This window comes from Arachis hypogaea, chromosome 11 (genome assembly GCF_003086295.3).
Source record: "Arachis hypogaea cultivar Tifrunner chromosome 11, arahy.Tifrunner.gnm2.J5K5, whole genome shotgun sequence".
Lineage (NCBI taxonomy): Eukaryota > Viridiplantae > Streptophyta > Magnoliopsida > Fabales > Fabaceae > Arachis > Arachis hypogaea.
In genome coordinates, this window is record NC_092046.1 from 9,428,168 (window position 1) to 9,444,084 (window position 15,917).

Sequence of the window (15,917 nt, forward strand, 5' to 3'; positions counted from 1 at the left end):
ATTAGTAATCCAAGATGGCTAGTTAAATCATTAAATAAAAAAAAATGTTTCTTGAAGAACTTGAAATACATACTGTGTTTTTCTCCCAAAAAGAAATAGTTACTTATTTATTTACCAAAGATAGGTAACCAGGAGAGAAAGTCAGAAGATGAACAGATTTCATCCATCTCTTTATATAAACTAAACATTTATCATTGTTATACTAGTTACAAAAACAGAATTTGGTAGAGATAAATACACTGATCAGATCAGAGTTATTATCATTGCAACTTCAGAAGGGTTTCAGACAGATCCATTCATAATTCTTGATGAGTTGCACTGTTGCACCACATCGGCATCCTCTATATTATTCTTGTATATTCTTCATGTATTCCTTTGAAAGTTTAGTTTCCATTATTAACTGTTGTTCTTTGATCAGAGAATAACCTGAATCAACTAAAGCCTCCATTGTTTGCTATTCCATCCAAATACCAAAAACCTGTCAGTTTCCCTTTGCATTCGTTTGCATTAAGCAAAACAATGTCTAGAGAGAGGAATATAATGCTAAGTATTCAAGCAGATAACTCCTGTATGACTCCAAAAACATTATCCACTTTTTTCCCTTTTTGAAGAATAATATTGTCTATGTGGAACTCTATTTAACAAACGATAGGAATAGCAAGGAGATGTTGTCAGTGAAAGAATTGATCTCACTTAACTGAGTAATAAAAGAGATAGTCACAAAAAAGAAAAAAAAAAGAAAAAAAGAGTAATAGCAAGAGATACAATATTATATATAAAATCATTAGATCCCAGAAAATCCATTAACCTACTTCATTTTGGCTATATTTTATCATTTTTAACAGAAAAATGAACACAGTCAATATTTCATCAAATGCTTATCTGATAAAAGAAAACAAATATCCATCAGCCTTAAAAGCATAAGCACGACATTTCATGAGGTTCAAGGGTCTTATTAATTTACCTCTGGAGGAATAAATACAGGAAGACTCTGGTCCTTTTTTCTCTTGAGAAATTTCTTTCCAAAATTTTCAATGCCTCCAATATCTTCAATCCACTACAATTCCACCACAAATATGTGTCTGTAAATTAATAGTGATTTTGTGGGGACAAAGAAAAAAGAACCAAGGAGGAGGAGGAAAGTGAAAAGAGCATGGACATCTCTAATTTACTGCTATTTGCTGCATATGAGCTTAGGATTCATAAACACAAGGTTTATGACCAAAATGGTCAGGACTCTAATAGTTGGTACTCCCAGTGTTCAGTTCACAACTAAAGTTCAATCCAAGGTTATATGGACATAGCATTGTCATGTACTCATGTTTTTAGATGAAAATATTTCAATAAAGGGTTCCATTGTTTAGAAGCTGTCTCCAGACACATAGAAACAATGAGACAAAGAAAATAGATTCTTGTACTCGTTGTTTCTGTATTTGCATCCTGTTAATACAAACATTGAACTCCTCTTTGGATGGAGGAACTAGTATCAAACCAGCAAAGTCTGAGAGACTTGATGATGACTTGATGATGCCTTTAAGCAACATGGAACTTAAAATAAAAAGTAGATGTGAGATGCTAAATAGTTATGCATTCACACAAGTTAAGGGTTCTAAATTCAGATCTTTATCCATATTCGTAACACAGATTGGGGAACCAAGGATTGTTTAACTCATCATAAGTTACCAAAAGGAGGGAACTGACAAATTTTGCTGTATTAATTTTGTCAATGTAGGAAACTTCAACTAATCATTTGTTTCATTGCATCTAAAGCCTATACCACTAACATTTAATGGAATAATAAAGAGGATAGTGGGATGAGACTTCGTTCGTTGTAGTAAAGGAGAAAGGTAATTGAATTTTTAGATGGAAAGTCAGTATCTTAATACAAATTTGGGAATCTGAATACCTTTAAAATAGATCTGTCATATGTACGTGATCTTAAAGCTCCATAGAAGTCCAATGCTGTCAATTACCATATCGTTTGAAAAAAAACAATGTCAAAGTGAGTTATCAGAAATGGAGTTGTCAACAGAAATGTCAAAACGTTTTAGGACCTACATGAGATGCAGATAAATTTCACCTTGATTAGGAAATGTGTTCACAATCTTTATTACTTCATCCTTAGGTATGCCATCTTTTTCGTACATTCTATGAACGATATTCACAATATCTTCATGGTTAGGTTGCCTGTTCCACATTCACATAGAACATCTTAGGGAGCATTACATGGTTAAAATATGTAGCTTTAACAATCATGTCAAACATCAAAATATCTACCAGGAAAACCAATATAAAACTTAATACTAACCCTCAAAAATCAGAACTTTAATGAAATTCATGAATGATAAGTACAATAACCCTAGAATACGAAGGATGAAAACTTACCAATAAAACTTATCCATCCTGCCATCACGTATCAGTGGAGCATAAATAGTTGAAAAATCATTCCCTGTCACAATGATTGGAATTCTGTTGGTGACGTCCGATTCTCGCCAATCTTGGCCAATACTTACTCTTGTAGGATTGTCTGATAGATTCATAAGTGTCCCAACAACGATTTGATTATTGACTGTCATTTGAGTATTCCCTGTATGAAAACAAGAAAATTATGTTCACTAGCTAACAATTCTGCCAAACAACTGCAACACTATGGAAACCAACAAAGTGTAATGAACAAAAATGAAAGAATATTATATTACCAAATCTACCAAGGCCAGCATCAATATCGTTGATCATCAAGCAGCTCATTTTTCCCTGTATCAGGCACAAACACAATAGTAGATTGCATTAGCAGATTAAAGAATTGCAACAACTTTTTTCTTACTTCATAGTGCAGCTAGAGCTGAGGTAAAACTGGAATAAACAATTTAAGACTATTTTAGCCAAATTAGCAAAACATTGGACTGGACATATCAGACTTCAGTGAGTCATGTTCAGCTTCCTTTCTTTGTTATTTACATTCAATTGATTGTGCATAACATCAGCATATGTTAAACATGAAGGCTTAATGCAACAATTCCACATTACCTCGGAAGATACAATCATAGCGTTCAACTTCTTTTGAAAGAAAATAGAACATTATCTTTCCAATGCCAAATGTTCCATAATCGATCACATAAAGTATAAAGTATAATTTATAAAGAAAAATTTATCATAAAAAACCAAGACATACTGAAAACTTTAAAACTCCTAACTTGATTCTGGACCACTTGAGATGCTGTTCTATAGCGTTCACGAATCAGCTTTCCTGGCTCTCCTGTTAAGAAAAGTAGGATGGTGAATTCAAGGAAACTGTACATGTATATGTATTCATAATTATACATATTCTACGAAAGGTAAGAAATAATGAAAAATAAATATTATCTAGAATTTTCAGGTAGTTCTTCAAATATGTAGTGTTTGGAATAAGAAATTATTAATGAATGAAAAACTGTGTAAAAGAAACAACTTACCAGCTCTCTCTGATTCTAGTTCCCCAGCAGACATAATTACAGGTTCAATTCCCATGGCCTGAAATATAAGTTCTGTTTGGAATGATTTCCCTTGCCCTTTTCCTCCCCAGATACCTGAAAGAATGTGAAAAAAAATGCAGGTGAATTTAAAATAGGATGAGGAAATAACTCTCTTGTATACATATGTTTTACCTTTTCACCCTGATTCAGTTTGAGTTGAGTAGTGTGAACTAATACTAGACTAAATAATCAAGCTAGGGAATATCAATATCGCATTCCCAAGAAAAGGAAGTTTTTCTTTTTTAAGGAAAAGATAATAATCTTTGTTCCAAATTATCTGCCAGTTTAAAATTTGGTACCTTCACTAGCAGCACAAACTGACTACAAATCCCGAAAAAGAAACTGTGTAGCCAATATTATTTTACTTTATTTCGCATTTTACATAAATTAACAGGAAGATTGATTTGTATTTTTTAGTTTGTTATATACCTAAAATCAAAGGAACTTTAGTATTGAGGAGATGAGCAAGGTAGTTCTTCACAATGTGACATACTGCACACATAGGAAAAACAAATGTTACAATAATGTCCATCTTTGGGTACAATTATCACTTCAAAATTAGAAAAATTTAATAGTGGAGGAGCAATCATCATAAAGTCATAAACACTTGAGTTATTGCAAGCAACTAAGTGTAAATTTCCTTTAAACAAAATATACACTTATCTCACGGATTCCAGTATGGAGAAGAGCATATTCATATAAATCATAATAGTAATAGTACTATTGAGTATTGACTATTTTCAAGTCTGAATCACTTGTAGAAAAGAGAAAAATAAATGAAGGTGTACCAATCTGTCTTATATTGCTTCAAAATGAATGAGTAATTAGAGTTTGTTGATGAAGACCCAGTTTCAGAGAACTTACCAACTTTGTCCTGTCAAAAGAAAGTCAAGAGAACCTGAAAAAATTAAATACCATCCAATATATAAAAAAGGAAACCAATCAACGATGAAGTGAAAGGATGACAATTTGGCTCGTCTAAGGTTAGTATTTATACTAAAAGATACCGTAGCTGATTTAATATGTATATATCATTTTTTATCCATTATTTTATCTACTACTAAGGGGGCATGGTATGTACTCATGAGAATATGAACAAGAGAAATCTTAAAGGCTTCGTTGGTTGGTTTTTCCATTTTCAATGTTTTAATTTTGCGAACACTAAGTGAAAACATAAATGAAATATTGAAAATGAAAAGGCCAATGCAAATCATATTCGATGTTTCTATCTTTTCTTTCATTTTTTTTCCCTCATAGCAGAAAATAATAAAAATGAAACGAAAAAAAGAAAGTCAAATTCGAATTCCAAATTTCCAAAACAACCATGCTCCGTGATCATAAAATATCAAACATCGAATCAGTCATTCGTACAAACTTCATGTTAAAATACAGAATATACATTGAAAATGAGTTAAAAATATTTATAAACAAATACATTTGGTGAAGTACATGATCTCTAAAGCAAGGTTCTAAAAATAGAACTTGACATTGAATTCAGAGATCTAGAGTGAATCTTCGTTTTAGAGGATCTTTACTGAAAATGGAAAATGGCGGTTAGTTGGTTAGTTACCATGAAGAGAGGAGCAATGTAATAATCGCCCTGAAGGTACTGAAAGGACCTGGTGACCTTTTGGCGATAATCAAAGACAATGTCAGAGTCCTTGCCGAGAAAATCGCCGACGAAGAGGGAGTCGATGACGCCGGCACGTTGGCCGACGGCGATGTTCATGTTATCGGCCTCTTTGCCGAGCCTGTAAAGATAGTCTCTGCCTTGTGCGTCTTTTGCTTCCCACGAAGACTGCTCAGACAGCCTCTTCTTCTTGTTGTTGTTCTCCTCCTTCTCACTGCCATCACTGCAGCACCGCACACACAGTTTTGCTCCCACTCTCAAGAAAGGTAACCGCTTCTTCTCGATGCGCATGCTTGTATGGGCCGCACACCATCCTGATGGAATAGCAGCCATTGCACATGCACATAATTGGAGACTCATTCATTTCATTCTGCACAAAAAGTTTTTCAATGCCACGTGGCATCCCTCCTCGATCTTATCCCTATCCACTGGTTACTATTTGCCTGCCCCTCCACTGAGATTGGTAAAGTTTCTGAAGAAGAGAGTTGTGCTTCTTAAAAGCTCAAACTCTTTTCTCTATGTTTAGTAAATAAAAAAAATTGTGTGTTTATATTTGTAATTTTTAAAAGATTAGAATACTTTTAAAAATATAGAATTTTTTAAAATTATATTTTTTAAAATTTAAAAGTCTAAATATAATTTCATATGTTAATTAATTTTTAAATTTAATACTCACATTTATATTTATTATAATACTTCTAAATTTTAAAACTATTTTACCAAATATAATTAGGGGTGTCCGCGGATCGGATCGGATCGGATATGGCCGAAAATTCGATCCGATCCGCACAATTTTCATCGGATCGGATCGGATATGATATCCGCACTTTTTAGTGTCGGATCCGATCCGCACATTTGCAGATCGGATCGGATATATCCGCATAATTAAACCTTCTCTTTTTAATCATATTTTTATGTAAAAAAATTCGATAAAAATATTTCTTTCGTACTTTTAAACTTATTTATTCCTAAAATACTTTTAATCAAACTCTCTCTAAATAACAAAAATAAAATCATACAATATATGAATAATAATTACTAACTAAAACATATAAACAAGTAAATATAATATCAAACATATATATTTATTTATTTATTAATTATTATAGTGCGGATCTGCGGATTCGCGGATGTAGAGCAGATATCCGCGATCCGATCCGCAAAAGATGCGGATTGGATCCGATCAATTTGCGGATCGGATCGTATCCGCAATTTTCGGATCGGATGCGGATATTTACTGCGGATCTGCGGATACGATCCGATCCATGGACACCCCTAAATATAATTGTTGTTGTTTATATTTATTCAAAGTTATTTTTAATTTGATTTACCAAATATAAATATTACAATTCTTAAAAGATAATTTTTTAAAAATTAATTTTTATAAGTTAATTTTAAGAAGTAAAAATTTTACCAAACTATCAAATTCTTATGAAATCAACTTGCTAAACTACTCTAAAAACTTACGCGCATATCCTTGGAAGCATGTTTAATTGATAATTGAAAATTATTAAATAATTTATCAAATTTAATTAAATTATTATTTTATAATTATTAATTATTAATTTTATATAATTTTTATTTTAAGGTAAACTATTCTTTTGGTCCCCTACATTTGGGGTGAATTCTGTTTTAGTTTTCAACGTTTAAACTGTTCTATTTAAATCCATAAAAGTTTTGAATTGCATCAATCAGGTCCTTCCGTTAAGTGGGTGTCAAATTATTGACGCCGTGTCCGACGTGGCAAGGGATAGGTGACAGTGGTTAATAGACGTGTAAGCCTTCCCGCCTTTGGACATAACGCATGCTGCTTATCCTGACTCTTCTTCTTCTTCTTCTTGTGAAGCACGAAACGCAAACGAAAAGCCACAAACCCTATCGCTCGTCACTGAAGGCTTGCGATTCGCAGCCAGAGAAGTGACATTGTCGTTCAGTAACGTTAAAGGTCCACAGCAGCAATGAGTTTGAAACCCTTGCTTTCCGGAAGAAGATCGTATCAGGTATTCTGTTATCAAATCTTCTGAACCCATTTGTTTTTCATCTTAATGCATGTTGATATGTAATGATGTATGTTGATGTGTGATTGTTTTGTTTTATAGTTTCATATTCATTTCTTGTTCTGTTTTGGAAGCTTTTATTTTGCCCTAGTGATTTTATTTATGCATTTCTGTTGTTGTTGATCAATGTGAGAATTTTATGAAGTGTATTGTGTATGTGTAACAGATTGTTCGAAAAATGAGTTATTTTAGTGTCAAGATACACCATGGGGGAAGTTTGGATTTGATGGTGAACCTTTACAGTATGTGGGGGTGAGACTTCAATAGTGGACTACTGTGATGAAGATAGGTGGAGTAGGTTCGAGGCTATGGAGATAGTGCTCGAACAGGGATATGTGGTAGAGAACATCGCTGCAATGTGGTATAAGTCTCTGAAAGATGAAACAGATGTAAGGTTGAGGATGCTTCACACAGACAAGGATGCCATGGACATGGCTAGAATTGGAAAAAGGGACAACATGGTGGAGCTTTTTGTTGTTCACAAAGATGCTGCTACTACTAGGAAAGGCTGCACTATTGAGAAAGTTGAACATATAGATGGTGGTGAGGCTGCTACACCCACTGCAGACACTGTTGGGCCTGGTCTAATTGTGTTGCACAAGGCCCAATCATTTGCTCAGGCCAAGGTGGGTAAGAAGCCCAAGGTGGTGACAAAAGTCCAGAATGATGTGTTGGAGGATGGTGATGAAGAGAGGTCAGAGAGGTCAGATTTTTCAGGTGATGATGAATCTGAGGATGATGACTACCGGCCAGGAAATGATGATGAGGGGGACAATGATAAACAATGGAGTGAAAATAGCTCTGGAGATACTAATCTGGAGGTTGCATTTGATGACAGTGATGATGATCGGAATGGTGATGGGGGTTTGTATGATGTTGAAGTCACAACTACAAAAGATCCCCCAAAGGCTGAAACAGAGTGTTCCAACTGAGAGAGAACAAGGAGAGCACAGTGGCAGTGTTAATAAGGGTAAGGAGCAAGTGGTGGCTGCTGGATTAAGGGATGAGGATGATGGGTATGAGAGTGAGGGGTTGTGGGATGTCCCTGTAAGTGATGATAAAGGGGATCCCTTGTTGAGGAGGTACCCGTTGTATAAGAGTTTGAAGAATATGAAGGAGTATAAATGGGAGGTTGGGACAATGTACGTAGATAGGAATGTTTTTAAGGAATGTGTAACGAGCTATGCTGTGCACAGTGGCAGAGGAATATGGTTCTCAAAGTGTGATAGCTATAGGTGCAAAGCTGTTTGCAAAGAAGGTTGCAAGTGGTTTGCTTACTGCCATAAGATGAAGAGAGAGGATACATAGCAACTGACCAGCTGTTACAAAAAACACACATGCTCTAAGGCAACCAAGATTGGTATAATGAGTTCTCAGTGGCTAAGTAAGGCTTTTATGAAGAAGATCTGTGAAAATCCGAAAATCAAGTTGAGAAGTTTGATAAAGAAGGCTCATAGCAAGTGGAATGTGGATCTTACAATGACCAAAGCTGCCAGAGTGAAGCAGCAAGCCCTGGATGAAATTAATGGTACTTACGGAGAGTAATATAGGAGGATTCATGACTATGCTGCGGAGTTACTGAAGTCTAATCCGGGTTCCACTGTTCAGATACAAGTGGAGAGACCTCTTGAATTTCAGCTAGAGACACCAACTCTTGGTACGGACATGAGACCACGATTTCAGAGGATCTATATCTGCTTGGATGCTTGTAAACGGAGTTTCATGGTGTGCAGACCCATGATCGGCCTTGATGGATGCTTCATCAAGGCTCCATATGGGGGTCAACTTCTAACAGCCATTGGATGGGACCCCAATGATCAGATTCTGCCAATTGCCTATGCTATTGTTGAAGCAGAGACGAAAGACTCATGGAGATGGTTTTTGTTGAATCTGTGTGATGATTTGGGAGTTGATAAGATCAGATGGTGTACATTCATGAGCGACCAACAAAAGGTAACTCTCAACCTAAACTTGTATAATTAATTCTGTCTTTAATTCATGTTGTGCTATTATTGACTGGTGATGTTTTTAAATTCTGCTTCAAAGGGATTGATCCCAACCTTTGATGAGTTGCTGCCTGGCATAGACCACAGGTTTTGTGTCAGGCACTTATATAGCAACTTCAGAAAAAGGTTCCCAGGTGTTCAGCTAAAGATGATGATGTGGAAGGCTGCAAAGGCAACATATGTCCAGGACTGGGAGAGGAGGATGAAGGAGATTCAGCAGGTTGATCAAGGAGCTTATAATCATCTCATGGAGATCCCTGCCAAGTATTGGAGCAAGTCCAGGTTTAATTATTTTCCTAGAGTTGATACACTTGTAAACAACATGTGTGAGTGTTTTAACTCTGTTATTGTAGAGGCTAGAGAGAAATCCATTGTGTCTATGCTAGAAGATATTAGGGTTTATCTAATGAATAGGTGGTCTGATAACAGACAAAATATAGTTACATATGCCGGAGAAATTTTGCCAAAAATAAACAAGAAAATTGAAAGAGAGTTTGATAAGGGAGGGGAGTGGTTGGCCATATATGCTGGTAGGGACAAGTATGAAGTGTCTAGCAGTCAGGGTAATAGAGCCAAGTTTGTTGTGGACTTAAACTTACATGAGTGCTCCTGTAGAAAGTTTCAACTAACAGGTTACCCTTGTGAGCATGCCATGAGTTGCATTAGAAAAATGTGTCTAGATGTTAAGAACTATGTGAACAAGTGTTATAGGAAAGAGACCTACGTGGACTGCTATCAACATGTAATCTACCCACTGAATGGACCAAATCTCTGGTCCCGGACTGAGAATGATGATGTGCTGCCACCAGTGTTTAGGAAACCAATAGGGCTCCCAAAACTGAGCAGGAACAAGACTAGTGATGAGCCACGCAACAATGGATCACTGTCTAAGTTATCCAGGACTGGACAACAACAAAAATGTTCATATTGTTTTGCACTTGGTCACAACAAAAGAACCTGCCCTAGAAAACGTAAGATGGAGGCCTCAGCAAAAAAAGGTAAAGTTGTTGTTGTCAATTTGATTACAATTCCTTACATGTGAATGTTGATACTGTCCAATTAACCCAATTTGTTGTTACTGTTTATAGCAGAATGCAACTCCACAAGCCAAGAAAGGTGCTGGCATAACTAGGACTCCAAAATCCAGTAAGATCCCAGCCAAGACAACAACACAACCAGCAACAAGACTTCAGCCAAAGAGGAAGAGCAATACACAAGTTGGAGGGAGCCATGAGTCACAGACATCCTCCAAGAGAGCTAGATGCAGCAGCAGCGCCAGTCAACCACAGCCATCAACAGCAACAGTCACTAGCCCATCAAGGAGGACCCTGAGGTTCATGGCAAAAACACCACCTAGGCCTGGAAGGCATTGGGATGAAGAACATAGTAGATTTTAGTGTTTACCATCTGTTTTGTAATGAATCTGTCAATGACCAAACGCTAATGTCCCTGTGATACTTTAAACACCCTACTTTAAGACTACTAGTTTCATGCTGATCTCTTTTGTGTTGTTACCTTTTTATGGTTATATTTAAGGCTTGTTTGGATATTGTTATGGTTAAGAGAAGCTACTTTAAGACTTCTCCGTTATCTAATGATTTACATGAATTTTCAGCAGCAAAGTTATGTGAATTGGCAAATTAAGCCTTGTATTTATTAGTAGATCAAACTAAAATAAACTTGTTCAGAGCCAAATAATGTATGTCAAAATACAGGAACTCATTGCTATTCATTTCACTCAAAAACCTTACAATGTTTACAGCAACTGCCTTTACACATACAGCCTCCAAAAAATTTCAACTAACACATCACTGTTATCACTCTAACTGTATGTCAATTTTTTCAATCCTTAAATAATTGACATTCCCTACAAACTGGGGACAACAACAGAAAAGCAAACAAAACAAAATGCTAACCCCCTAAATCTCAATTAAGTCGATCATATAGCAGCAGCCCAGCCATTGTCCATCCAAGAATTCCAACAGCAAGTGCCAATGCAAATTTCCTTTCAGCTTTCTGCAGTTCTTGTTTCAACGAGCTCGCTTTGTTCTTCAGTCTTTGAATTTGTGGATCTTGTCCTTCAGGCTCTGCCCAAGCAAAATAATCGCATCCATCTCCTATCTGTTCTCAACCAAACCAACACGAACACACCAAACACTTCAGATCCTCCAAACACTAACACCCAATGTTATTTTCAAACAAGAGACAAAAAAGAGGATACTCACCTGATAGTTGACGCAGCCCCAGAATCTTCTTCCTGGGTTCTCCGCTATAGATGACGTCCGCAATACCGGTCTCTCTCCACAGAAGCACGTCCTCCTTCTCCCACGACTCTTGGTGCTGTTACGCGAACCTTGGGAGGTTGACTGCCATTCTCAGCAGACGAAGAACATCAACTTTGAGGATTAGGGTTTACTTATTAGACCGGATTTCATTTCTTTTTTTTTTTCGTGCTTCCAATTCCAACTGTTAACTATAGCCAAACTACCAAATTTGTCACGTCGGACACGGCGTTAATAATTTGACACCCACTTAACGGAAGGACCTGATTGATGCAATTCAAAATTTTTTTAAATTTAAATAGAACAGTTTAAACGTTGGGGACTAAAACAGAATTCAACCCAAACGTAGGGGACCAAAATAATAGTTTATCCTTTATTTTATTAACAAATTTGAGAAATAATAAAAATAATCTTTTTTGTTATTATATAAATTATTAAATAAAAAATTGTAGATATTGCCAACAAAGTGACTACTTTATAAAAATGTTAAAATATATTTAAAAAAATCCATAAAAAGATATAAAAATTCTCCCCATTAATTATTGTTTAAAGAAATACATTATTCTCAGGGTAAATTATTTAAATAAAATAAATGGCAATTAAAATTATTTATATATAACTTTCACGTAAAAGTTACTCATATACAATTTCTTTTTATAATTTTATGTAAATTATTACAAGATAGATGTAGTGATTTAAAAAATAACAGAAATAACTATAGGCTAGTGCGATTTTTATATAGAGCACGTGAATTATCAGAAATCGCTGGAGGAGGTAAAGCAAACATAAACTGCTAGAAGTAGCAGCGGTTTATATTAATTTGTTCTCTAAGTTGATCGCTGCACTCTGTAGTAGATTATACACATATTTATAAAAGATATATGGGTAATAAGTATCTTTTCTTTTATGTTAAACCTACTACTTTAAATAAAAATAAAATAAAATAAAAGTTCTAATTTAATCTACAAAATAAATTATTTTATTTCTATATTATTTATTTAGTTTGTACTTTTTTCTTTAATTTTTTTAAATTTAATTGTTAGGATTACTTTTTTTAATCTATAAAAAAGATAAAAAATTTACTGATAGCATTGTGATATTAATAGCAGTGTGACTCTACAGCTGCGGTTATATATTTAACTTAATCATAAATAAGCTCAAAAATAAAGAATTAACATATTTTATTTTGTCAAATATTATTTTTTTTTACATCTTAATATAAAAAATAAAAAATAAAGAAATATCGTATAAACTTTTTAAATGGTTTTATTTTGATATAGCAATTAAATCAATATTTTTTATTTTTATTTTTTTTATATTAAGATGTAAAAAAATGTAATACTTAACAAAATAAAATATGTTAATTCTTTAATTTGGAGTTTATTCAGAATTTTAAATATGTAACTCCAGCGGCAGGGTCACACTGCTATTAATATCACAATGCTATTAGTAAAATTCTTATCTTCTTTATGGATTAAAAAAATTAATCGTAATAAATAAATTTAAAAAAATTAAAAAAATACAAACTAAATAAATAATATAGAAATAAAATAATTTATTTTTCATATTAAATTAGAATTTTATTTTATTTTTATTTAAAGTAGTAGGTTCATTATAAAAAAATTTAATAAAACAACTTAATTTTAATTCATGTCACAAATTAATTAAGTTAAGTTAGTCTAATTGTTAGTTCATTAGTCCGTATTAGAGATTTAAATTTCGTCTTGTGCGTAGCAATAGATTAGTCATAGCGATGGATTAGTTCTTGGCCTAACCGAACAAAGGATATATACGGTGAAAAACCAAAACAAATTCTATATACCCAACATAAAAGAGAAGACACTTGTTACCCACATATCCTTTATAAATCTGTGTATAATCCGCTGCAGGATGCAAAGATTACTTTGGAAAACATATTAACATAAACTGCTGCTGCCTCCAGCTCCAGTGGTTTATGCTTGCTTCACCTCCTTCAGAAACTGCTACATCTTATAGCGGATAATTCACAATTCACGTGCTGTATGAAAACCATGCTAGCTTACAGTGATTTCTATTTTTTTTTATAAACTACTACACAATGTTCTGAAAATCGGTTCGAACCGACCGGTCGAACCGGGAACCGTTAGCAAACACGGTTCGGACAGAAGACAAAACCGTCAAATTCAAAAACCGTAGTTGGACCGTCGAACCGGCCGGGAATCGGTCGGTCGAACCGAACCGTGACCCGGCCGGTTTTTTAATTTTGCCAAAAAACGCACGCATTTTGATTTTGCCAAAAGGTGAACCCTAGCACTCTTTCACGCACACACCCACAGTGCAGAGAGCCACTCTCGAGCCTCCCCTCCAGCCCTCCACTCTTACCTCTCGCTTTCACCACGTCCAGTCTCCACCGCGAGCTTCCAGCGCAACCTCCGTCCAGCCACCGCCTCCGTCGCAAGGTCCTTGGAAGTCACTCACCGTCGCAAGTTCCTTTCAGCTAACTTTCCGTTCGCGCAGCCAACTTTCCTTTCAGCCGTCGAAATCGCAGCCACCGCCAGCGCCAGTTGCCGTCGCGCAGTCTTCTCGCCGGCGCCAGCTCTATTCAACCCTTCCACCCCAACCATTGTCCCTGTCGCCGCCAGCTCTGCACTCTTCCCTGTCTTCCACTAACCCTAGGTATAAATTTTATTTTTTGTAATAATAATTGTTGAAGTATTGATTTATTGTTGGTTCTAAACCTTGCTGTTGATTGCTTGAAACATGATTTATTGTTGAAGCATTGATTAATTGTTGGTTCTAAAGTCTAAACCTAGCTGTTGATTGCTTGAAGCATGATTAATTGTTGAAGCTGATTACTTGAAGCATGATTAAATGATTAATTGTTGAAGCTGATTGCTTGAAGCATGATTAATTGTTGAAGCATTGATTAATTTTTGGTTCTAAAGTCTAAACCTTGCTGTTAATTGCTTGAAGCATGATTAATTGTTGAAGCATTGATAATTGATTAGTTGTTGGGTGCTAAACCTTAATAATTAACATTTTTGCTTAATTAGATCCTTATATATGCACACACGCAAGCTAAGATTGAAGTATTTATAGTTTTCTGTATCTGTGTGTGCAGGGTTGCTTGCAATTATCCACACGAGAACATAACATTCAAGATAGATGAGAGTAGTAGCAACCCTAATTACTTGGCATTTGTGATTTGGTATCAACAGGGAATTAGAGATATAACTGCTATCCAGCTTTGTAAGGTATACTATATATATACACATTCTCCTACTTCTAAATTATTCTGCTGAATCAAGCAATTATTGTCAAGAGTAGTTGAAATTTGAGTCTTCAACATCTTACACTAATGCTACTATCCTATATAATGAAATAGTGGTTATTGTTGTAACTCAAAAAATTATTTTTCATCATATATATTGCATTGGAATCACTAAATAGACACTCTCACAAAAACCATTACTGAAAATTCTTTATTATGTTATATATATGTATGTAAGAATTAAGTTCCTAGTATATAACTAATATGTATAAAACATTATTGAACAATTAGTTAGTAATATTTAAAAATGTTGGTTAAAAATGTTGTATTAGACTATTAAACTAAAGGCATTAAACTGTTGACTAAAAGTGTTAGCTAATATGAATTAAAATTGTTGACTCCTAGACTTTTTTCATTGTGGATGGTACTAGCAGCTAGTATTATTGATCATACATATAACTATTATGCAGACTGAGAATTTTGAGTGCAAGCTGCTAGATCGAAGCCATGGTGCAGTGTGGAGTAGCACCTGCGGCATTGATGGCATTGATTAGTTGATTAGTGTTCATGAGAGCATGCATGTTCAATAACCATTATAGAGTTTCCATATCACCTGCGTATTTGTTGTCTGCATATGTTGTAATATGAAATGAAATTTTGGCAAGAGACAACTTCTTTGGATGTCTGGTGCCATTGATTTATATGGCTCTGTTTGGTGATGTCCGTTTTAGATGCATGAACAGGAACCTTGGATGGTATTTTTTCGCAGAATGTATTTATATTTTTTTTATTTTATTATAAAACGGTTTTTTCGGTTCAACCACGGTCGAACTGGTTGAACCTATAAACCAGTAAACTAGCAGTTAGAGCGGTTCGATGACCGGTTCGGTTTTCAGAACCTTGCTACTACACTCTAGCCATTTACATAAAATTATAAAAAAAAAGTGTATATGAATAATTTTCATGTAAAAATTATATATAGATAATTTTAATTGTCATTTATTTTATTTAAATAATGGGTAAAGTATATTTTTTGTCCCTAAAGTTTGGCAAAAGTTTTAAAAATACCTCTAAGTTTTATTTTGTTTTAATTTTGTCCCAAAAATTTTTTATTTGCATCAAATATACTCTCAACGGCTAAATTTTCATAAAATTTAAGACCAATCTAACAATCGTGCAT

The 15,917-nt window shown here is 34.7% G+C and overlaps 2 protein-coding genes across 3 annotated transcripts; one reads left to right on the forward strand and one right to left on the reverse strand.

The window, feature by feature from the left end:
• Positions 1-77: 77 nt before the first annotated feature.
• Positions 78-5,598, reverse strand: LOC112720177 (ribulose bisphosphate carboxylase/oxygenase activase, chloroplastic). Of its 2 annotated transcripts, none has more exons than XR_003162070.3 (11): positions 5,083-5,598; positions 4,377-4,386; positions 3,942-4,004; positions 3,453-3,566; positions 3,195-3,256; positions 2,700-2,754; positions 2,386-2,587; positions 2,059-2,187; positions 1,907-1,962; positions 965-1,057; positions 78-454 (listed from the first exon to the last, which is right to left on the reverse strand). XR_003162070.3 is itself a non-coding variant. In XM_025771025.3 (11 exons), exons 1-11 carry the CDS (start codon positions 5,500-5,502, stop codon positions 347-349), a joined length of 1,290 nt encoding a protein of 429 aa, XP_025626810.1. In that variant the 5' UTR covers positions 5,503-5,594; the 3' UTR covers positions 78-346. The 2 variants fall into 2 exon arrangements, 1 of the variants encoding a protein (XP_025626810.1); XM_025771025.3 differs by having other exon boundaries at positions 2,081-2,187; positions 5,083-5,594.
• A 3,652-nt stretch (positions 5,599-9,250) lies between these two features.
• On the forward strand, positions 9,251-10,797 carry LOC140176486 (uncharacterized). Its single transcript, XM_072208029.1, has 2 exons — positions 9,251-10,203; positions 10,294-10,797. The coding sequence occupies exons 1-2, from the start codon at positions 9,354-9,356 to the stop codon at positions 10,335-10,337; spliced, it is 894 nt and encodes a 297-aa protein (XP_072064130.1). The 5' UTR covers positions 9,251-9,353; the 3' UTR covers positions 10,338-10,797.
• The last annotated feature ends 5,120 nt before the right edge of the window (positions 10,798-15,917 follow it).